This window comes from Manis javanica, chromosome 5 (assembly GCF_040802235.1).
Source record: "Manis javanica isolate MJ-LG chromosome 5, MJ_LKY, whole genome shotgun sequence".
Lineage (NCBI taxonomy): Eukaryota > Metazoa > Chordata > Mammalia > Pholidota > Manidae > Manis > Manis javanica.
Window position 1 is genome coordinate 154411255 of NC_133160.1, and position 25336 is coordinate 154436590.

At 36.1% G+C, this 25336-nt stretch overlaps 1 protein-coding gene across 1 annotated transcript in view; it reads right to left on the reverse strand.

Annotated features, from left to right (window-relative positions):
- Positions 1 to 929: 929 nt before the first annotated feature.
- ANAPC4 (anaphase promoting complex subunit 4) overlaps positions 930 to 25336 on the reverse strand; it is a 32983-nt gene continuing 8576 nt past the window's right edge. Inside the window, exons 9-28 of the mRNA XM_017677743.3 lie at positions 24245 to 24328; positions 23101 to 23187; positions 22630 to 22694; positions 21886 to 21928; positions 21703 to 21779; positions 20080 to 20180; positions 19944 to 19995; positions 14208 to 14263; positions 11916 to 11962; positions 10695 to 10751; positions 10320 to 10376; positions 8318 to 8411; positions 5816 to 5913; positions 5198 to 5259; positions 5081 to 5119; positions 4879 to 4980; positions 4021 to 4095; positions 2957 to 3130; positions 2115 to 2238; positions 930 to 1693 (exon numbers count right to left, since the gene is read on the reverse strand). Of these exons, the coding sequence (XP_017533232.1) occupies positions 1466 to 1693; positions 2115 to 2238; positions 2957 to 3130; positions 4021 to 4095; positions 4879 to 4980; positions 5081 to 5119; positions 5198 to 5259; positions 5816 to 5913; positions 8318 to 8411; positions 10320 to 10376; positions 10695 to 10751; positions 11916 to 11962; positions 14208 to 14263; positions 19944 to 19995; positions 20080 to 20180; positions 21703 to 21779; positions 21886 to 21928; positions 22630 to 22694; positions 23101 to 23187; positions 24245 to 24328 (1722 nt within the window). The 3' untranslated portion in view covers positions 930 to 1465. The remainder of the gene's footprint in view (positions 1694 to 2114; positions 2239 to 2956; positions 3131 to 4020; positions 4096 to 4878; positions 4981 to 5080; positions 5120 to 5197; positions 5260 to 5815; positions 5914 to 8317; positions 8412 to 10319; positions 10377 to 10694; positions 10752 to 11915; positions 11963 to 14207; positions 14264 to 19943; positions 19996 to 20079; positions 20181 to 21702; positions 21780 to 21885; positions 21929 to 22629; positions 22695 to 23100; positions 23188 to 24244; positions 24329 to 25336) is intronic.

The following is a 25336-nucleotide window of genomic DNA, read 5'->3' on the forward strand; positions in this document are numbered from 1 at the left end:
AAGCAAGTGTGCACTTCTCAAAAATCTTAATACATTTACTACTGAAGTCACATGGACAGATTACTATCTAAAAAAGAACTGGTCGCTTATTGTGAAACTGTAATTCATTCTAAGAACAAGCTGTAATTACTTGTCCCTAAAATGCACCAGTTATTTAAATGCCATGCAGTAAATTTGCATAATGTGTTCACTCTAGAATGCTCTCCATACATTCTACCTATAATCTCTCCATCAATGTCTGACAGTTCACCTTTCTTGCTCACAAAGACTAATTCAGGATATTCTGCATATGCCATGGACATTGACCACCCACCAATAAACTTTCACATAAATTACATATTAACCGAGTTTAAGGCCTGCTATGTGCAAGGCTGCAGGATAGCACAATAGGTCTTCTGAAGATCACAGTCCTAAACCCCAAGCTCATACACACAACAGTGGCTTCTCTTCAATATACCCTTCAAAACTGACAAGCTCAGAGCAGCTGTGGTACCGAGAATATCTGAAGAGTGATGTACCTCAAATCCAAGAGTTAGCAGCTACTTACCTGAAGCAACAGACAAATGACAGAGTCCTACAGCTGCCTGCTCACCTGCTTATAGTGTATCTTTGGTTCTGAAGACATTTAAAGCTTTAAGAAGTGATTCTTTCATTTATCAGTGAACTGATATTGGGATTCATATATAAAATGGAAACTCTTTCAGAGTCACATGAGGCCACTACTCTACTTTAGGAAAGAGTGTTTGCTCTAATGCTAAATTTTGTTTAGTTGATTCATATTTCTCATGGTCCCAAAGAACCGAACACACAGTCTACTCTATGTCCTTGACAAATTTTAAACAGAGAAAGAAGACACATCCAAGCACTGCTGATTTGAAGAATTCAGAGCTCAAATATAGTAACAAAATAAGAAAAGATAATCAAGAAGGTACCAAGCAGTGTTTTTGCTATTCAGATCATAAAGACAGTATCCATCTTTTGGCTTATTTAGCATTATAGTAAGTCAGTACAATTTATTTTGAAAACATAATTTTGAAAGCATTTTGGGGACCTAAAGCAAACTAGAAGGGGAAGATAGTAAAAACAGGAATAAATGCCTACATTTTTGAAATACTAAATGCATCAAAACGTCCAGTGATGAATGACTGTTTAAATGTAATTTCTTCCTGATACAGGAATGATTCCTGATACCTACACCTTTTCAAGAAAAGACTGAACTCTTTCTTCACATTCAATTTGGTTTTTTTCAACACTAGCTCTGCACAGTATTAAAAGACAACTCAGCAAAAAGAAAGTCTATCACAGTGACTATACCACTAAGAGCAGATGAAATAAAAAAAAAATAAAATTTACTATTTATTTCTTTAGTATAGAAAAGAAATTAAAAGTGGACCAACACATCTTAGTCCATGTCCTATGTCCTTTCTGACATAATGAGAACATAACAAAATAATGGTAAGCTGTACTATGAGTCTAGCTCAGGGTCAAGTTTTTCCACTTTGATGACTATCTCCGGAGCTAAAGCAGTGGCGCTGGTCTCTTGGTTCTCGGTCTCCGACTCAGACAACACTTCTTCCTTTATTTTTACAGGCTTATTACTGGCCTCATCCTCTTCATCTGAAGACTCATCGAGCTCCCACTCGTCATCTATGTCCATTTCAAATACTCGTACGTGACGGAGATTTGAGCTTAGCTAAAGAAGAAAGGCCAAATCAAGAATTTTTAAATCAGTACCTTAATTATACTGTGTGTGTGTATATATATATATATATATATATGTAAGGAATTAGAAATCAGAAGTTGGAACAAAGAATGGTTTTATACGGAAGTTAATTTTCCTTCAATTTACATCAAAATCACCAAATTCAGCCTCCATTGTGTTTGAAAAGGTCTCCACATAAAACAGTGACAACTTCATTATAATTAAAACCTAGAATTGTTATTAATTACTTGGTATGCTTTCTCAGAACAAGTGAGGTAAACAGCTAAGGCCACTACACTCGTAATCAGTAAAAGTCATATGCAGCACAAAATATTTGCACTAAAGGACCTTACAAATCCAAAAGTCACTTCCTCCTGTTACTCTGAGTCATAAGCAATCTGCAAATACTCACCACACAGGACACTTTTCGAAAGCCATTCCCAGCAACATACTGTGCTTTCATACTTTCCAGTAACCTCCAGTGCTTCTCGAAATGCATGGTCCGTGTGGGGATAGCATCACACTGTTCGTCTACCCTAGGCAGGGAGAAAGCAACCCAGGGATGAGAAGGGTTCGTCTCCTTGGTTTATTATGGGTGGTATCAGCGTCAACTAGGGGTTAGATATCCACCAATATTCCCAATTCCAATATAATTCTATCAGCTACTATATAAAACAGCTGTGATATTATATTCTATGGAAATACTGCAATTCCAAATAGGCAGAATATCATCTTGTAATGTTTCTATTCCCTTTCAAAGAGTTACATTTTTAAATAAGAGACAAGATCTGCTTACTTAGATCTTCAACTAAAACTGTTTCTTTGGACTGGCCATCTACTCACTACATGGTTACTGAGGACCTAAAATTAAACAAAAGTATCTTAAAGGCATCTAAGTATTTTTAGTTGTATCTAGAATAATTAATTCTAAAATTATTTATTCTACAAAAAGCATCTAAAATAATTATACTATAAATTAGGGTTAATGCTACCTTTGAAAAGAGAACAGATGCCCCATTCCCCACTAAAAATAATTTCCCACCTCATTCCAGCAAATATGTCTTTAAAGCAAAGGGATAGAAGAGCTGTTGAAGCCAATATGTTTTTAATAAAAAATAAAAGAGTATTGCTGCTGAGGTGACTTTGGAGTTATCCCTAGGAACCTTATCTAGCATACCCAAAGAACTAGAATGTACAATACACATTAAAAAGCATTAAGCTGTTGTATCAGAAGATGAGCTAATAGATAGTTACCTTTTAGAGTAAGTTCCAGTGAACTGATATTCTGCAGAATCTTCACTATTATATACTAAAGACAGTGGCAACTGGACCAAGAGTCTGTCTCTTCCTTCACGTCCTACAGTGTCTTTAAGAACGACCGTTACAGTTTCATCATCATAAAATTGTGCATCTAAACAACTGTAGATGCTAGAATTTAAATAAGTTTTGCTGTATCAAAGATGATCATGACCACTGAGATAATACTGTATGCATAACACTGTGCTAGTACCAAGCAAAAAAATTAATTTAAAAAAATCAAGTGATATTCTACACAATTAACATTTAAAATACATCATCAGATTGCACTCAAACTAGTTACCTATTGTCCTGATTATTCATAAATATAACTAGCCCCTAAAATAGGTAATCATAGAAAGAGAAAAATCTGTGTTGGTTTACAGTTACAGAAAACTCCTGATATCAATGGTAGGCCTTAAGCCTGTGAAAAGTCAATGAATGACACCTTTTATAGAGAGAGTAGACAGAGTTAACTAGAATGAAAAAAATAAGATTTACTTATTAAGTGAGATTTTAAAGTCACAATAATTTCAAAGACATTATCATTTCCTTTTATGTAAGGAAAAGAGAGTGAGAAAAAGATCGTCCTATGATTAGAGCCAGTTCTTTCCCGCATAAAGCCTCAGGGATGGCTTAGGTATTGTTACTTTTTTATATCCAAGGAAAACCCCAGAGCCGTGAGAATGATACCACCTCAAATTATTGTTGGTAATAACAAGAACTTCAGATACCTACCCCTTGGAACCATGTTACGTCCTCAGGAGCTTAGAAGTATTCATTATAGGAAACCTCACTATATCAATAACTGCAAGGCAGTAAGCTTTTATTCAATTGTAAGTTGAATCATTCTCTAGGTATAAAATATGTAAGCAATCCCGCTCCCAATGTTGCAAGTGATAAAGACCTTCTAAGTATCATCACTGTAACTGAGTCTAACCATAGTCCTATCACCCCACTTATAAACACATGCACAAATCTATGTAGGTATACAATCTCATCCAGCAAGATTCAAGTTTTACCTTCTTCTCACTTTTTCAGTTGTGGCATATGTGAAGCTCCCAAATTTAACAGCAATTAGTCCATTACTTACAGATCTTGAAAAAGAAGGGGGAAAAAAGAGACTTTGTGGAAAAACCTGGATAGCCAATAATGTAAATGCTTGAAAACATGATTGTCAGCATTAGTACATTTACCTAAACACCAAATCCCAGATCAAAATACCATTGTGCTCTCTCTAGAATACTGATAACCAATTTAAACACCTAAATAGATGAACCTAATGTTAAAATCACAACTTGGTCTAACATGTCAGTGACTGAAGCAGTTAGCTACCTTATAAAATTAAGGGCATTTGGAACAACCAAATTATTTCTCTTTGGCTACGTGTTGGTCTCAAAAAGTTTACTTCAAATTCAATTTTAAAACCATTTAAGATCCTACTGGCATTCTGAATATGATTTGTCTTTCAGAGCCTTGACCTAAGTCTCTATAATGCAAGGCGTCTGGCTTAATGAAGGGCACAGCTAACCTGAGGTAAAAACCCTTCCAGAAGGAGTCAAAATACTGTTTTAAGCTGTTACAATTTCATGAGCTATATAATCCTGAGTTGTATTTTCCTAACCCTAAAATTAACTTCTACATATAATAACTATATCCATACAAAATTAAATAATGTAGAATGAGTGGGATCATAAGGCTTCCTAATTTGGCATTATCATCTTAATAATGTGAACACTAAAACTAAGAGCAGTTAAGTGACAAGCCTTAAGTCATAAGGTAGCTTAACAAAACCCTGACCTACCGGGAGGGGAAATTGTGTTATTATCAAAAATAATAGAATCTTGTCTCTTTGACTCAAGCTTCAGATTAATACTTACTGGGAAATATCAGTATGTCTCCTTAAGATGCACATTTTATAAAGTGAATCTTCTAAAATGGTAAAAAGAAGATAATGTAGATTTGATGTTTTATTATTCCATCTAAGGAAAAAAAAATAATGTCAAAACATGATATTTAGCTATCAATGCACAGAACAAAACTGACTGTTCACATGAAATAGGGGAAAAGACACACACTTACAGAAAAGGAAATTTGAACAATCTACGTGTAGAGTCCTCACTAAAACAAAAGAAAAAGAAGTGAGAAAAAATTTAAGTGGCTGCTGAATTATACCACCCGAAAGGTAAACGGAATTACCTTCTGGCATCTCTATATAATGGAATACAGATTGCCTGATTCATTGATTTTCCAATTACATCCTAAATAAAATAAGATTTAAAAATAGTGAGAGCCTTTACATACAAATACTCCACAGTAAGTGACTGTCACTGTTCATGTCTAGTAAAGAATCATCTGTATCACCAACTTTCCATATAAGAAATTGTAATGACGGTCCTAACAGCAAAGAGAAATTTCTGAACTGAAAAGGATCTTGGCAATACACACATGGCCTGCTGTGAACCACTTCCCCTGGCCTCAGGCATCAATCCTCCATCCTTCAGGGGTACCCAAAAGACACATTAGCTCTGTGACTTAGACCATTTATGGGAAGTTTGTTCTGGAACAAATAAAACACTAAAGATGTCAACACTTTCAATAATCTTGTATTTACTTATTTTTTAATATATGTAAGAAACTAAATAAGAGGAATTACTAGGGTAAACCCTATGAAACCACCATTTTGTTAGTCAACAATGTTGATTATGGCTATTTTCATATGGATCATTTTAATGACGCTGATCATTTACACAAGTGAGCCACATATTACAGATATTCCTCCTTCTACATAAAGGCATGCATTCCTTTCAAACTTACGGCTGGTTTTTGCAAGCACAGATCAATAATGTTCTCCATCCGCCTTTTCACAAAATGCAGTGACTTTCGAGGATAATATGGAAACAGCAAAGGACTTTCTGGTTTCAGACAAAAACAAAAAGAAAATGCCATAGCAAACCAGATGATCAGGACAAAATAACCTCTTCTTATAGCCAAACTGCAAAGCTTATTGGATGGCAGAAATCTCCCTGGCCACTTCATTATGCCTTCATACAACCCCACTAAAAATGACCATTATTGGCCTTCTGCCTTTCGTCACCCCCTGTTGCTAGTCCACTAAAATCAACCAAACTTGAATTCAAACTGATTCTTGCAGCTTGCTATTCTATTTTTCCCATGAAAATCCAACAGTAAGCCTCTGTTGGCTGTCTAAAAAAAGGGATGATTTATGAAATAAAGTTCACTCTTCTCTATTGTTTGCCACAATGGAGTGACAGCAACAGTCCAGTACATTCTGGAAGAGTATGATACTACACACAAAAACAGGAGACAAGAAACTAGTGCTGTGTAAGTAAGCTCTTTACTTTTGAAGAAGTTACTTATCAGTAGCAAGTAATACATAACTTAGCATTTACTGACATTACTATTTTAGGTTCTTTTTAAACCTATTATTTCTACTGCTTACAGCAGCTGTACTAAGTAAGCATACTTTCTCATTTACAGATGAAAAAAAAAGTGAGGCCTAGGTTTGCAATTGTCCAGTGTGCAAATAACTAAGGATCTAGGCCTCTGAGTCACACCCAAGTCTGACACCCATGCCACACTCTTCCACTGAGCTCCGCAGGCCTCCCTTACTTACAGCATGTCTGAGTTACGCGGATAAAATGAATTTCTGTCATACCAACATTTTAAGCGCCCAGGTGACAGACGCTGTGGCATCATAGAAAGACAGGCATAGAGAGGTCAGACAACTTGTCCTCAGCCACACTACGAGGAGGCAGTAGAGAAAGATTCCAACCCAGGCAGTCCAGCTTCCAGGGCACAGACTTTTACCCATTATACAATACTGACTCTCATGCAGCCTAAGAAAGTACATGTATGAAGTATTTAGCACTTGATTTTTGCAAAGTGCTACAAAGAAATTCCATTAAAGTTTTCTTAGAAGTTCCATAGTAATAGTATTATTTCACATTAGACTAAGAAACTGGGAGATTAATGAGCTTTTCTGAACTCGCATGCTTAACAAAACCTCAAGCATTTAAGAAATGGAGTTAATCTGAAGTGTATCTTGGTTAAACATGAGGCCAGTAGCTAAGATTAGGCCGTCCTATTCCACCACAGACGATGTGGAGAAAAAAAGGACAGGGATTATTTTTGGCCCAACATTATTCCCAGGATCAGTATTAGCCCAATAGTGACAGGGTCCAGGTGCCACCAGTCCTGGAACACTGCCATCAGCCCTCCCCAGGCACCTTTTCTTATATTTGGGTGTCCTGATTAAATACAGTAAATGAGTTGAGTCAGCTGTACCTTTGTTCTCCCTCCACTTAATAACTAACTGCTATCACTATATCTCTCTGGGAATCTAAAGACTATTAAGTAACACAAAATTAGTCCTGCTCTGAAGGAAGAATTTGGACTTCTCAGATTAAAACAAAAGAGAAATAACAGAAGTGCTGGGTCTCAGAGAATTCTCTCCCTCACCCATCTATCCATTCATCTGTCTAGGTAAGCAGAACCAGACAAGTGGCAGAGATTACTACTGAGTCCAGTTAAAAACTCAGGCTTTGAAGTTAACAGAATCCTAGCTGCATTGCCTACTAGCTTGTGTAATCTTGGGCCTAACGTCAGTTTCCTCATTAGTAAAAGGGGATAACAGCACATACCCCACAAATTTCTGGCAGCATTAAAGGAAGTTAATACATGTATGTGGTTATTACTCTAAGGATCTAAGACATTGCTGAATTGTGGTTAGTTTATTCTTTGAGAAAGCAAAGAAGTACTTGCTTTGAAAATATTTTCATCTAAAATGTGAAGTTCTGACATATTTAATGGTTGTTATTCTGTGTTTCATCCTAATAATGCTGTATAAATAAAGTTTTACTTTATCAATTTTTTAAGATCCTAGAGAATAAAAGGCTTAACAAGTACACAAAAAAGCTAGAATCTCCAGAGAACACAGGTAAGCATCATTATGCTTTTAGAAGTTAACATATTGGAATCGGCAAACAGACTTCTCTCACTAGCAGGCTATATAATTTTCTTTCCCATATCCTATTTCTTTTATAGGGTGCAAAACAGACAATGTAAGAATACTTAATAACAGGCAATCTTAGTATATCACAGTTAGTTTCAGAGTGTTTTTTGTCACAGTAGTATCATAGACTACTGTGACTTTGCTGTTTCTCTATATAAATACAGATACAAAAGACCTAAATAACTTGGGAAAGTATTCAGCAAGTGTTCAGCAAAACTATTAGCTGATGTATTGGTCTCAAATAACTATAAACATGGCGAAAATCTACTTGGTTCATGAAATACCTTTAAGGTGGCTGCTATTTTGAAGAAAATCATACCACTGATTTCCTTCCGTGTTAGGGGGAGACACAAGGTCATCGTCTTCATCTTTCAAGTACTAGACACACAATAAAAAGCCCAAGGTTAGTAAAGAATTAGGCTCCAAAAACTGTTTATATTTAACATTATTCTAATCAACAAATTATTATGTTTTACTGCCAAGCCCTCTGAATCTGCATTACTATTATTTTAAATGAGGTGATCAACATTTGCTAAATGCCAAACAACTAAATGGACTGCAAGCCACTAAAAGATTACAATGCTACAGATGTACAAACCATAAATTGAGTTTAAATTTTGTGTTCCATTTTCCATGAAGCATATTTCAATTTTATATATATGTTATAAATTAATTTTAAAAGTATCAACTGTCAATCTACTCTAAGGCAGTAGTTTCAAAGTATGGTTCACTGGCCCCTGGGAGCCCCCAGAATGCATGCCTTTTGTGATCCATGAGGTCAGTACTATTTTTATAAGAATATCTCAATTACTTGCTCTTTCAACTGTATTGACACTTGTGCTAATGGGCAAAAACACAGCGGGACGGGGGGTAAACTGCTGGTGCCAAGAGTCAAGGCAGTAGCCCCAAACCATACTAGTGGTCACTGTTTTCTCTTTGCCATATGTTGATAGTTTCACTTATATTAATCAAGCTTCAGAAATATTAACTTTTTAAATCTCAACCCTTAAGTACAAATCTTATTCATTTTCTGTGTGACAGAACTGGGAAGTATACTTAAAGCACTTTTGCTACAAAGTATGATGGTCATCATGAGGAAATGCATTTATGAACTGTTTCGGTTTTGAGTTAAACCAAGCACTTTTTTGTTGTTAATGGAATTCTATTTTTACTTGAAAAAATGACTAGCAAACTATGATCATTCATACTTGGATATTTGGCAGATATGTTCTTAAGAATAAATCAAGTAAGCCTGTCACTTGAGGCAGAACTGATGGTATTTGCTGCCAATGATAAAATTTAAACATTCAAGCAAAAATTAAAATTTTGGGAAACTGTGATCTACTGTGTGCTTGACAGCTTCATAGTACTTAAAGATTTTCTCATGAGACTGATGATGATATTCATGAAATCTGACTTTTGGATACTGTATGAAGAGAAGTGTCAAATTGGATACACTTGGAAGATCTGCATAACTCAATGAACCAGTATTTTCCACATGACCAACACATGATATTACAAAATTACGCATGGGTGAAAGACCCATTCAAAGTATAAGACAGATGAAAGGCTTTAATGTATCAGAACGTGAAAAGTTCAGTGATGTAATTTCAGATTCCACATTAGAACTAACCTTTAAGATACTATCGCTTGTCAAGACTTGGAGTAACATCAAAGAATATCCAGAATTACATGAAAAAGCTATTATAATACTTCACCCTTTCCAGGTACACATCAGTGTGAGGCCCAATTTTCTTTATATATATTATTAACCAAGACAACATATCACAACAGGTCGAAGAAGCAGATATGTCCATCTTCTATTAAGCCAGATATCAAATAGATTTGCAAAACTGAACAATGCCACTCTTCACTAAATTTTTGTTACATATTTTTTGTTTTATTAGTTATTTTTCATTAAAAATATTTATATTAACATGTAATGGTAGGTAGGTTTATTATTTTGAAATAATTTTTAATAATTTTTTAAAAATTCTGGTTAATTTCTAGTACCTAATATCTACCGTTGGTAGATACAACCCTCATAAACAAAAACTCTTGGGAGTCTTTAATAATTATTAAGAATTTAAATGGTTTGGTGACCAAATGTTTAAAAACTGCTACTCCTTGGTTATTTTACTAAAAGAGCAGGCTGCTGTAAGTTCACATTTTATTACATAATTTTCATAAACTCTGAATAACAAAGATTACCACTGCCAAAGTTTTAACATAAGTTTTTAAAAATTTTTTAGAAAGTAATAACCAGTCTCAATCTGAAGCCCATACCTGACCAACTTTTTCAACGTTAAAATATTTTCCTTTTCGATTATAAAGGTCTGGAGCCTGGAAAGAATAAGCATAGTTTAATCTTAAATCAATTCACAAAAGAAAATAAATCTTAAATTTCAACCAAAAACTTTTTTTAAGAGAGCTATTAGGGCAGTTTTTTTCTTTTATAGATTATAAGATAAACATACAAACAAAAATTCAATTTATAGGCTTTAGGTTTAATAAATAAGTAGTGCCATTAATTAGTTCAATAGTTTAAAGAGCATAAGGCTAGGGATGTCAATGAAATTGAATTAAATTTGATTACTGTTCACCATTACTCAGGTTTAAGTATTTTCAAAAAACAGCATTATAGATATACCGACTTCCTACCTCGTTGAAATGTTCAGTAAGAAATTCAGCAACAAATGTGATATCTTTTTGAGTCATCTATCAAAACCAAAATGGAACAAAAAGAAAACAAATCAAGATAAAACAAAGTTTCCCAATAAAAGAGATATTATGTGATAAGAAATGTGACATCTTTACTCTCTACTTAAAGCTATGGGACAAAGAGGCAAAGTTCCTTCAAAGATGTACTAATAGAAATCCAAAAAAGAATGCAACTGTGAAAATATGAAATACTGGGACTCTGAGAAGCATACAATTAAACATTTTAAATTCATTTTCCAATCAACTAACCCAACAGGCACAGAACTCTATATGGTAATAAGGCTGTTTATTATTATAAACCTTGTGCTAAGACTCTGTGCAGAGTCCCTCCTTTAGGAGAGGAAACAGTAAGCCTAAATAAGTAACCTCAACCCGAGTTCAAGGCTGCAACTTAACAGTGTTGCTTACTACAAGGTTTCTTGCAATGACCCTGCCTTAACCCCAACCTATTTTTTTTAGCCCTCAAAAAATTACACATTGAGGTCCCTCCCAGCAAATGACAAACTTTATCTCCCCAAATAAAGGTAAGTGTGATGTCAGAGAAACAGCTAACTTGAACTTCCCTGGTTTGCAGGGTCAGTCACCTAGAGTAAAAGTTCTACTTTGTTTAAGAGTTGCAGAGTGGCAATCTCTTACTCATCCCATTTCTGAGGCTTATTTTTGCAGGCCCAAAATTACCACTCTATCTGAGTCAGAGTTTAGGCAGGGGTGAGGATGACAGCCACCAGCATCAAGTGGGAATTCTGCCCTATTATTACTGGGAGGAAATCCCATTTCCACTTGTCACAATTCTTAGACAGGAAGAAACTGTCACTTACCAGACATAAACGTAGGTACTAATATCTAAAGTACTTGATTTCCAAGGAAAATAAAAATGCATGTATGATTTAAGATAATTAATAAAATAAGGAATGCAAGCACTCTATGTTACATAGATTATAAAATCTTACACAACCTGAGTATTATAAAGTTAGATAACCATAATATTCTGTGAAATGAAAAAATTCCTTAAATAAAAAAGGTTTACTAAGGTCTATCTAGTCTACAGCCTGACATCCTATAAACTAATAGCTCTTTAAAAAAGAGTACCAATCTGACTGCAAAGCTGAGCTCAACTAGGGCAATGTTTACACCTTAGGAAAACGTACTGCGATTTGCTACCTTATTCAGCTCCGGAAGCACGTGGTCTTCTGTCATTCTCAACATTGCTGGAAATACAAATTTAAAAACTATATTTAAAGGAAAGCTATAAATAGAATTTTATTAGATACATTTCAAAGACTAAATGTGTTTCACTGGACTTAATCTTCAATTTTCAACAGCTTTTCACAAAGGAAAATTTATTTGCCTTCTAAAACTTAAGTTTGGTTTATATTTTTATGTTCAAAATGGCTGGTCTAACCATCCTCAACTATCATATTTCATTTTCTCCTTCTTCTCGACCCACTGCCACTCCAGACATACAAATCTAACTGCTACCTATGCTAAGACTATGTATGCAAGGGATTCCTCCTGACCTAGTGGTGTTTCTTCTCTTAAAATATGGAAGCAATTCTTTCTCCAAAAATCTTAGAATACCAAACAAATAGGTTTCTTTCCCTTGGGCTTTTTGCTACATGAAGATACCTGCATTATGATTTATGAGTGCATATATACACTTACGTCCATGTGTATTTATATGCTTTATTTAATGTGATCTCTGGTTGACTCCTTCTGTCCTTTTATAGAGTTGTCCTCATCAGTACTGAGTTTTCTGTGTTGTGTCCCCCAAGTTAAGAAGTATTCTCTATGTGCTTTTGCCAGCTGACTATGCTTCTTAATTGTGCTTGGTCAGGAATAAGCATGTTGGAATGCTTCTGCAAATACTGTTTAGAAGCTGTTTTTAATTAACATAAACTCCTAAATTATCTGTAAAACAAACCATAATCCAGTTCCACTCATTCATGCATTCATCCATCCAAAAATTACTTCTAGAGCATACTATAGGTCCTAGGAATATAGCAGCATAAAAGAAGCCCCTGCCTTCATGTATGTTATATTTTACAATAGCACAAACCAAGGTTGCACAGTAAACTAGTGGTAGAGACAGGATTGTAATTAGGTATTCAGTTGTCCCATACAGTATGCTTCCTACAATGCCCTGCTCTAATGATAAGGACTGAGTAGTAAATCATTTCTTTTCTAGGCTGGCTTATTATAGTTAGGGTGTGTAATAAGAATATAAACTGCCTAAACTACTCCTATAATTGTAAGTAAAACCAAGCTATGTCTTCTGGAAAAGAAAATTATTTCTAAGGTCTCATTCACTTTTAATATTCTAATTTGTTCTAATTAACAGGCTGTCCTGATAAACACTCTGGCTCCCCATTCTGGCTAGTGTTCATACAGTACTAAGAAAAATCTAAGAATTTTAAATGTCAACATCTGTAGATCAAATTCATTTTTTTAAATCAAAAGCAATTATATTAGTCTGACAAATATGAAGCATGTTTTAAGAAATCAGAATTGAAGACTCGGACATTTGTTTAAAGGATGTTAGCACATCTCAGGTAATTTATCTTCTGTTTTACTCCTGAGAATTTTAACAAACATGAGATAAACTCCATCTAATGGAATTTACCCATTTTGCATATGTTGGAGGGAAATAAATGCTGGATTATTTCAAAGGTATTAAGAGAGGTCACAAAAAGAGCAGTACAAATAGACCTAAATAAAATATCCATACACTGTAGAGTATTAAAACATTTAATATCAAGTCAATCAATACTGGTGAATTATCTACAAATGCAAAAATACTGCGGCGATGCAAAGAAAGGCTACAAGTGGTCTGCAATGCATTTAGCTAGGACATCACTGTCCAATGGAAGTGATAACGGAAATTTTCTACTTCTGTGCTGCCCAACATGTGCCTACTGAGTACTTCAAATGTGGCTAGCATGACTAAGAAACCGAATATATATCTCAACTAACCTGCATAGCCTCATGTGGCTAGTGGCTACCCTAATGGATGGCACCGATCTGGAAGCAGACCAAAGTATAAAACAGGAGGTAAACTACTCAAGGGCAGAGGCCATACCTTATTTTTTTCTCCCTTTTATGTTTTAATCTAACACCTAACAGTGCCTAATACATAACAAGGACTTGAAAATGCTATTTTAACCTAAGGAGATATTACAGGTAAAAAGGGGTTAGTTGTCATGAGTAATAAGAGACAATGCTATCGCTTCCATCTATGGGTAGGTAGGGATGGGTGGATTTACAGAAGAAACAAGACTGTCCGTGTGTTGAAAACTGCTGAAACTGGGTGAAGAATAAAGTGGTTCATTTATACTATCCTTCCTACTTTTATCGTTATTTGAATTTTACTACAGTAATTGAAATATTCTAAATTGATATGCCCACAATTTAAAACAAGTGTTAAAATAACAAGAATGCTTCATTTAATTAACTTACCCACATACAGCCATCGAAAAAATGCTTTAAAGTTTTTCATACTACTATCTATAACTCTAAAATGATAAAAATAAAAGAAGTCAGAAATGAAATTGTTACATAGGGTTCATGTATCCCACTCAATTGCTGTGGAGTGTAATAATCCTTTCTGTTCTATTTTATCCTATCTGGATGACATTCAAGCCTTTAGAACAGATTTTACAAATCACATACACACCTAAAAATAAAATTTCACAAGAGCAAATCCTGATTCTTTTAAAAATAAAGCGAAGAACTCAGATTCTAACTGGTTATAACAGCCTTGCCACAAACTGTATAGTAGTCTTTCCTAGCATTCAGTGAAGTATGAAATCATTTTCCAACTTTGCAAATAAAAGAAATCAGAAAAAACAGTCATCGGCATTACTCTCAGTTAAAAAGGAAGTACTCACTGGTCAAAAAGAACAAAAAAACATCAACCCCAACAGAAAATCATTATTATAAATTTGTTCTGTCATTACCTGAATCAATGGACATTGTTTTTGGAAGTTGGTTTTTGATCCTTACAATAACCAATATCTTGAAAATTGAACTTCCTTGAGCTCTATACAAATCTATCACCCAAATTAAGCATTATAAGTGGAAGTTACCTTCATTCTGATGAAACTATTTCTAAATAAAAAGATGAGCATCATTTTTTAAAAAAACCTCTTTAAGTTCACATCTGTAAGATAATTACTCTAAGCAAGTAAATACCTACACTTTTCATTACTAAATCTCAAAGCCCCTTTCAAACCTAACACTTCATAATATCACTAGAGAGGCAGGTGAGTATCATTAACCTTTCTGTACACAATAAAACACCTGACATAAAAGACTGTGACATTTGTTATGTTACCAAGAAATATGATCAAATTCTCTCACAGCAAAAGTTAAAAAAGGAAAAAAAAGGCTCTTTTCTGTCCTTCCCAATCAATACCCTTGTCCCCACCTCAGGCAATCACTGACCTGTTACAGGCTAACATCAAATTCTCACTCTACCTATAACCTAAAATATCCTACTTGATATGCTAAAATAACTATGCTATATTCTACTTATCTCTAAGGATGAAGAAGTTAAATAAACTACCTTTCATTCATATTGCAAGGTGATCACAGAAATACTTAATATTTCACATTTACTCTCAGCAAATATGATGAACTAAAAAATAATTCAACATATAGGAAAAGCAATGTCATTTTTCCTCTTATTTTGTCTTCTGAACTCAAGCATCTATAACCTCTACCTTCCAAGATCCATTAAAGTGATAGTGGATTGGTGGGGAAGGGTGTATGTGTCATGAACGCACAAAAGCAAAGAGGATGGTAGAAAAGAAATGAAGTTCAGAAATGTCAAAAAGCTGATGGAGGACTGGTGACCGAAAAAGCTCAACAGAGGCAGAAATGCCAGACAGTGAGCAGAGAGGCAACCAGCAAGGGGCCATCTGCCCTGCAGCATCTCAAGTGTACGGTGACCTTAGAAATGTCAGGTTCAAAAGAAGGCATTAGGATGACGCATGGAGCTGGACACAGGAGGAGAAACTGAAATACGGCGTGGTCAATTGTTCTTTCCCCAAAACATGAACGCCTAGGGGTTTGCCTTCTAGACAAAAACAAGCAGCGTTCTTCAAAGAAACAGCACCGAGTGGGAAGAGCTGAGGCAGCTGCATGTGGGCACCAGCGGCCCACAGTGAAGCTCCGCACACTCCCACTCATGCCCGCTCTCTGCTGCCTCTGTACACGGGAGCCCAAACAACTTTCAAATGCCTCACAAATAAATATGAGTAAACAGCAGAGCATCAGATATCTGAAGAAAGCATGAACAGACCAAGACAAAGAGAAAAGTGACTCAGGAAGTGGAGATAATCCAGGGAAGAGCAGAGACATCTAAAAAATCTAATGAATGTCCTCAGAAAGGTCTGAGAGGATATCTTTAACACAGCTTCGAAAAATGATTCAAGAAACAAGAAATCACTTCTGGAAACTGAGACACAGGACTGCCAATGTAAACAATGCAATACAATGGTTCAGGTCACAATCTTGTCTTCCATCCAAAGTTCACACCCTAGACCTGTCACTACCATCGTGCACCTCCTAAACCTCAATTTCAAGCACCCCACTCACCAACAACCTCCTATCTTTCTGGTGACCTCTCTCCAGTACCCCAAAATTCATCCCACCAAGACTACCATCTACTGGTTCTACCACCTTCTACTGATTCTGTAGCCATTCATGTCCCCATTTCCCTCCTAAACCATTCAGATTCTAGGTTCATCATTTTAATCAGGCCCTTGCTTCAATTCCCATGCCCCACTTTTGCTTCCTTTTACTCACCGAGCCTAGTAAATCTAACTGCTCGCCTACTCTATGCCCCGGCACAGTCAGCTGACCCTGACTGGCCTGTTTCACACTCTCCTGAATGCTACCTAGCAGCCTTGGCACCACCAGCAATCCTCCTGTTCCCTCTCCTCCTGGACCGGACAGCTGGTTCACAGCTCTTCCTTTATTCTCTCCATCCTTATTTCCAGCTGACAACAGAACATTTCCTATTTCATTAAGATAATAAAAACAATTATAAGTGAGTGTCCCCCAAGCCCATAGGCTCATATACTAGCATCTGTGACCCTTTTCTTGGCCTTGTCATCTCTATGGGTGAACTTTTCCAGCCCTTTCCCTGATGCACTAGAGCCCATCCTCTCATGTTCTCTTCCTCTAGCAATCCTCCCCTCCCTTTGCCATCAATGGTTTCCCTTCTAGAAGAACATCCTTATCACATATAAACATCCCAGCATATAAAAACAGAAAAATCTTTTTTCCAACTACTGGCCATTTGTTTGTTTCCTACTGGCTAAGTGTTTCCAACTAGTGGCCACTCTTTTTATGGCAAAACTCAAGAGCCTATATTTGCTGTTTTCTTTGCATCTACTCTCATTATGTATCGTACCAGCTCCGTGACTACACCAAAGTGGCTCTTATCAAGGTCACCAACAGCCTTTTCTAATAATATTCCGCTTATCTGTTCTATTCTTGGTCTCCATCTTAACTTGACTTAGCATTTCACAACTCATCCTTCATCAATTCTTGCAGCACTTTCTTTGATCAGCCTACAGGACACCCACTCCCCTGGTCTTTCTGCCTCTCCAGTTTCCTTTGCTAGCTCCCATCAACCCATCTAACTGTTGAAATGTCCATTGCTCAGTCTTCTGATGTCCTCTTTTCTCTAAACATATTCACTACTCACCTGGTTTCATGGTTTAGAATAATACCAGTGTGTGAGGGCTCCCAAATTTACATTTCTAGCCTGGCCCTTCCCTTGACTGTTAGTCTCATATAATCAACAATGTTCTGGACCGCTCCACCACTGCAGCTAACAGACATTTCAAATTTAACATGCCTAACACACTGATCAGGTAATCAAAATTAACATCACTAAGGAAGAATAGACAGACATTATTTACCTATGGATGGGACACCTTGAGAAAGACACTCAACCAATTATGTAGTACTCTGGCCAGGGGTGAATAACCTGAATCTGATCATGAAAAGTATCAAAGTCCAACTTAGGAACATGAAATATACATACATACTTATATATTTTCCTCCAACTCTCCCCATTTCAATAAATGTCAGTTCTACTCTTCTAGATGCTCAGAACCTAAACTATCACGGCTCCTTTATTTTACCACCCATATACGAACATTCAGCAAATCTAATTTCTACTCTCAAAATATATCTAGTTTGACTGCTTCAGATCTGACCACCGTTTCTCTCTTGGCTTCAGTCCTTGCCCTCCTATAATCTATTCTCAACACTAAGTAAATAACAAGAAGATCCTTTAAAAACCTAAGTTATATCCTGTCAGTTCACTGCTCATAACTCTTACCTAAGAGTTTCCTATTATGCAGAGTAAAACCCAAAGTCCTTATAACTGCCACAGGCTGCATACAACCTGGCCCATCCTCCATGACCCCTCTCAATTCACCCCCTACCTCCCACATCAATTTACTTTAGCTACAGTGGCTCCTGGAGGTCCCGCAAATATACCAGGCATGCACCAAACTCAGGGCATTTATACTTTTGTCTCTTTTGCCCCAAATATCAACGGGGCTCGTTCCCTCCCATCTCTCTCCAACACTGTCTTACCAGTGAAGCCTTCCCTGACCACCTATATAAAATTGCACCCCCTGCCTCAGCATGTCCTAGATCCTCCTTCCCTGCTTGGTTTTTCTCACCACTACTTATCACTATATGACTTGCTATATATTTTAATTAGTTCTTTATTGTCTGTCTCACCACATTAGAATGTAAGATCCATGAAGGCAAGATATTTCATTGGTTTCATTTACTGCTATTTCCTCAGCATCTAGACTAGTGTTTAAAACATAGTTAAATGCTCAATAAATGTGTATGAAGAATGATAATGTTGGATAATTGAATCAAAAATAGTTCTCAGCAAACAGAAAAGACAAAGATATGAAAACTAAAAGACACAGAGACCAATCCAAAGTCTAATATATGACCAACTAAATTTCTAGAACAAAAATCTACTAATAAAAGGAGACAGAGAGAAAAGGAAATCATCAAAATAATAATTGAGTTCAGGTTAAAATGGCATTTCTTATTATCAGTACAATGAATGAAAAGGCCCTCATCTAAAAACACTATTGTGATATTTCAACATACCAAGGATAAAGAATAAAGCTTTCAGAGATAAGAAAAAAATAAGCCTAAAAAGGAATGAGAATCAGAAGCACTAAACCTTCCATTAGCAACAAAAAAGGCCTCTCTGACCCAGTGACATCTGAGCTGAGCGCTGAGGAGTGCAAGTGAAGAACAGGATGGGGGAGTTCCAGGAGGCAGGCAGGCAGGCAAAGCCCTGGGTAGGAGAAAAACACATCACGTTTGAGAAGGCCACCAGCGTGGACAAAGCAGAGGGGCAGGTGTGCTAAAGGCCACGTAAAGGTCTTGGTCCTATGAAAAAATGATTTCCCCTTCAGAATCCTGTAGTCAAAAGCATCAACTGAGTGTGAAGGTAGTAGAAAAGACACAAAAGGACTCATAAAGTTTACCCTATGTATCTATCTGCTTTCTGAGTAAAGGATGTTTTCCAACAAAATGATTAAATAAACCAAGAAACAGAGGAGAGCCTGGAGTCTGGATGTAACCCAGTGCCTCTGTGGTGGCGAGCAGGAGAGCTGGCCTGACGTCCAGCCTGGTGCAGAGGGAGGGCAGGCTAGAGGAGGAGGCATCAGAGACAGAGGGGAGTCCAGCGGTACGGGACACGGGAAGAACCTAAGGATGTGACGAAGACAGACACTGCAGGAAAAATAGAAAGCAAAGAAAGTCTAGGAGGAAAAAAAACCCCAGAAACATAGGGAAGAATCATTTCTAAAAAATTAATAAAAGAAATGCAGTAAAGTCATATAATTCAGAAATATGGAAATAACCTACAGAACAGGTGAAAACAGAAACAGTTAAAACAATTGAAAGGATTCCCTCTGGAGAGAGGACCTAGGGTGAGGATGGGCGGACACGGAAATACTGCTTTAATTTATGAAACTGCTGTGCTACTGGCTTGTTTTAATCATAAAAGGAATAGTTTTGATAACAACTTAAGAACTTATTTTAAGAAAATCACAGCAATTTTGTAGGTTCTTATTTATAAGTAAAAAGTGAAATATTCTCAGGTCAGCGATTTCAGGCATCCCCAGTACTTACTGAAGAAGTTCATTGGCCTTGAGTATAAAAGAACCCACAGCAGTAATAGCACCTTAAGGGAAATAAATAAATAAGTATCACTCGTCAAATAAGTAAAGTGTGTTTAATGTATTCTATTGGAAAATTAAGTTACTACCTTCAATTCCTGCTGCATCTAGTCCAAGAGGTTCATATTTTTGCTTCCATGAAGCCATTCCTTTCAGTTCACTCAAATGGTATAATAAAGACTCTGAGCCACTATCAAAATGGAGCAGAAATAAATTACCATCATTGAAGTGGTAGGCAGCTACTTCCTTGCCTGAACATTTCTAAATTTTCAGAAATAAATACTGAAAGTAACTTTGATTTTCTTTGTATGAGGAATAATTACTTCTCAAATTATCTCTAGAAACTCTAGCAGAACCTTTGGTCTTCAAGACTACGGAGATCAATGTATGATCAAAAATTACATTTCAGTAGATCAAATTACATTCCACACTTAGTCCCGGCACTTTCACCGTAATGATATGGTCATCATGTTCACCCAACAGCTACGTATTTAACGTTCATCATATATTTATTAAGTTCCAACTTTAGGTCAGGCACTGTGCTAGATCCTGGGGACATAACGGTGAAGAAATGAAAGGGTCCTGTGGCACTGACAGTCCAATGGGGGAGAGAGTCATAACCACACAGTGAGACAGTGTATCATTCCAACTACCACCAATGCCTTGAAGGAAATACACAGGGTGCAGGCAAAACAAAAGAACCTGATTTAATCTCGGGGGTTGGGGAAGGCCTCTCTAAGGGATATTTGAGCTGAGAGCTGAAGAATGCAAGAACAGGATGGGAGAGTTCCAGAAGGCAAGCAGGATGTACAAAGCCCTGGGTAGGAAAAAAAACATCACGCTTGAGAAGGCCACCAGTGTGGAGGAAGCAGAGGGGCAGGTGTGCTAAAAGCCATGCATAGGGCTTGGTCCTAACAACAATGGGAAGGTACTGAAGTTCTTAAGTAAGAGTAACACGATCAGAGCCACTGCAGAGAATGTATCTGAGGGGCATAGTGAGGACAGGAGATGATCAGGCCCAAGGGTACCATGATCAGGCCCAAGGGTACCGCAGTGACCCAGAGAGAGGTGATGTAGTAAGGGCCAGGAGACTCAGCAAAAAGGGATTCACCAAAATTTGGGTCAAAAACTGACCATCTACCTGCAAACTGCTTCCCTCAGGTAGCTGTAGATAAAAACATTGTATAAAAATACAATGAGACTAGAAGATCTGGGACAAAGTTGGCACTGACACTTAGTTAATTTGGGCCAGACATATGACACTCTGATCAGTTTCTTCTTGTATAAAATGAGGAAAATCATAACCAACACCTTGCTCAGGTGTTAAATGCAAAAATGTGTATCATGATTTATAAACTAAAATATGATATACAAACATACTTAATTTCACTGCTCAAAAAAGGATATATGCCCAATTCACAATGTGCCTAATGGTTGTTTAGGTGAGAAAAAAGCCCAGACAGGACCTATCCTGGTGAAAAGATGTTGAAATAACCATTATATTGATTTAAAGCAGAATTTCATAAAGTGGAATTAACCACTCTCAGTTCCCTAAATCTTGGTCATTCCACGATTCCTCTCAAATGCAAATGCAACTGCAACAGCTTTAGCTAGAAAAAGCTCAAAAGAAGAATGCTAGATGATGAAGAGAAGGTTGCAGAAAGAAGATAAATGTCAAGTAGATGCAATACCAAAAAATTCTACCTTCATACCTCTGTAAATGGCTTATAACCAATTTTTGTATACTGGAGTATGATGACTCTATCGACTGGCCAAGCTTTTTTAAGCCCTAATTAAGAGAAGAAAATACATTTAACATATAAACAAGATACTATTTGCCATTCTAAAAAAAATTAAGATATTGCCATTTAAAGACAAAGATACTTTAACTGCACCTTTACTGTTAACTGGTTCATTAAGAGGGTCTGAAGTTCAGCACTACAATAAAAAGGAAAGTATTTTTAGTCTTCTTTACTTAATCTGCATTTATCACTTAAAAAGTTTAAATTTCAAACTTTTAAACATAATAAAAAGAAATAGCCCAACAAAAATGAAGACAGAAAACAGGAAATAATACAATCCAGAATCAGACTGAAGTATATTTGAGAATGTACTGAATGCCAAAATGGCTTTTCAAATCTGTAGGGAGAAGGTGTAATACTCAGTAAATTATATTGGGCAATTATCTAAACATTCAGAAAAAAAGGACTTCATCTTCCACAGCATATAAACAAATAAATCACATCTGGAACATGTAAATGGAAGAAAACATAATCCACAAAAAACTCTAGACAAAAATATAGATCAATATTTGAATACTCAAGATGGGAGAGCTCTTTTTATGAATAACACTAAAACAGATACAATTTTTAAAAAGATTGATTTAGCTATATTTATAATGAAAAATTTTTGCATACATTAAAAAAATACATATATAATACATACATATTTTACACACCTAAAATGATCACATTTTCATTTGAAAAGTACACAGTAAACCCTAGAAAGATATATACTATTTTTCTGTTCTTAATGCCTGAGATTTTTCCATTTTTTTTACAATGAATATGAATTGCTTTTGAAATAATTTACTTTAAAAAAAGAAAGAAAAGCAAAAGTACCTACTATGAGTGTATTACCTCGCTTTTCCCCACAACAGCAAGTGCATGAATTCATCCTGCACTGATGTGGTTGTGTTCTTTTCCTAAACAAAGCAGATACAATTATGGTATGTATTTTTTAAATTATAAACCTATTTATTCAAGATTACAGGAGCACGACTCCCTTTTCTTCCTTAACCTTCCTTCAAATGCATATTTAAATTGATTATCTGAGTATCCGTTACTAGAAAACAACCCGCCAGCTCTTCTAATACCTGTCTTTATCCCCCAAGGCCCACCTGCTCCATTAACAATCCTATCTCCACCTGAGTTATACCAAAGGGAAGAACCCTTTTTCTGTGAGAAATGGTTTTATGTTAGATTAAACTATTTTAAAGAAATCATGATCTTAGCCTTTTAGAAATCAGACCAATTTCCTCATGTACCTCATAAGTAAGTAAGAACACCATGAATTCTAACTTCTTCCATGGGAAACTTCAATTAAATTACCTGCACGAACTTGGTGAGGCGAGAATCCATCTGCATTAGTATTTCTTCCCATGCTTCACACATACATGTTAGTGATAAATTTATATACTATTAACAAGAAAAAAAATTTTTAATCAATATGCTAAGTAATATATGCTTCTCACTGTTAATGGTCTCAAAGAAATCCAGAATTTGTTCTATCACTTTTAACTCAGCTAAGCTTAAGAAAGAAAAGGTTGTAACTAACACTTGATAATCACTTAACTATCAAATATTATTAAATTATGTTTTTCAACTGCCAAAACAGGTATCCTCTAGTTTTTTACATATAAGATATATTTTATGTATACTGTCAAAATGCTGGTTTGGTCAACTGTTCAATTTTCAGACAAGATCCTTAAGACATTAATCTCCAGAAATCTTTGACATCAAGTAAATAAGTGACTGTGACAAAATGAAAAAGAAAAAAGAAAAAAGGCCACAGTTCTTTAGAGCTCCCCTAACCAGATGCAGAGTCAATTTCTCTAGTCCTTAAATCTGGGATGGTCTTGCAGAAATGACACTGAGCACAAGGCCTCAAAAGGTTTCGCACGCTTCCACTTGCACTCGACAGCCTTGAGTCACCACCACTTCATGAACAAGCCTGGGCCAGCCTCCTGGGAGATGAGGAATATGGAGCCATCACAAAGAAAGGATACTTGGTGAGGGGACCACTGATGCATGGCCAAGCCCAGCTGGTATTAGATGAACCTAGCCCGATCAAAAGGACCTTCCAGCTGAACCAAGCCTAAATTGTCAACTGACTAAGACACCACGTACAGTATCATGAGTTAATTAGGGGTGGTTCTATTTGCACAAAAGCTAACTGATATGATGTTTTCCATAATACTTTGCAAAAATAGCTTTTCAAATTCAAAAATGTTATCTCTTTCATGGGAATATTTTACAAGATTTAAACTAATTTTTTTCTTTTCTTTTGGAGAAATAGAGATGGGTGGAGAGTAGATTTTTCAATTAAATTTTTTTCTTGCTTTAACAGACATTATAAGATTACCAGGTACCTCTACTACAGTTAGCTTTACAAAATAAAATTTCAAGTTTTTTATACACAGAACATTAGAAACTTATACTAAATATTCAGAAAATACAAGCTATAAATAAATACCTGTAAAAGAGCTGAAATATGAGTAAACTTTCTGGCCATCCGAGTTACTTCAGGTAAGAAAGAGTATAATAGGTTGGTTTCAAGCTGTAAAGTCAAAATAATAAAGTAAATCACAATCAGACGCACTTACTTCTTTTAAAGATACATCATCCCTCCCAGCTTAAAAAAAAAAAAAATCCCGTAATTCAGGAGAGTCAAGGTCTAGCTGTTTGGGAAAGACTACGTCAGAATCCTGCTCCCTTTGAGCATGACAGTTTCGAGACTAGCAGGACCTACTGTAGGATTTGCTGATCTGCCATGTTTAACTGTGCACAATTCAACCTAACCTAATCAGCAATTCCCTCTACACTGCTAGAACAAATTTAATAATCTATTTTGTAATACTATTATGAAGGATTTAAAAAATGATCACAAATATATGTAAAAATGTTTAAAGGAATTATAGGCTATTGATAAATACATGCTAAGTATTGATTACTATGGTATGTGAATTATATCTCAATAAAGCTGTTATTAAAAAATACCTATAAAAACTTCAAAGAAATAGTGGCTCATTTTATTACAGCACCAAATGCAATGCAATCTTGGAAATCATATTTTCACAGAACCTTGACACGAAGAGCAAATATGAACAACTGTTTCAGTGAATCAGGAAGTCAAGAGTTAGTTAGTTCTCTGGTGCTCTGAATACAACAACAAATATTGGAAGGCATCATATACATCGCATCTTGCATCTTTTTTGTTCTACTTTTGTTCGAGAGTTCATGCATACTTAGGCTAAGTGGCTGGGTTATTTGAGATGAAAACTTTGGGAAGATTTTCTTGAAGGCAAGGCTACAGTCTTCATGCCACAGGAGCCCAGTCAGTCTCCACAATCCACAATACCAATAGCACATAATAAATAGGTTCTTCCTATCACTAAGTGATCATCTTCCACAAGAGGCAGTGTGTTGGTGAAGGCACCAACTCTGGAGCCAGACTGCCAGCATCGCTTTCTAATCTGTAATATTGAGAAGTGCCCATTTACCTCTATGAAATGGGGCAAAAATAGTACCTACCTATTAGGTTGCAGTGAGGATTCAAATGAGTGCC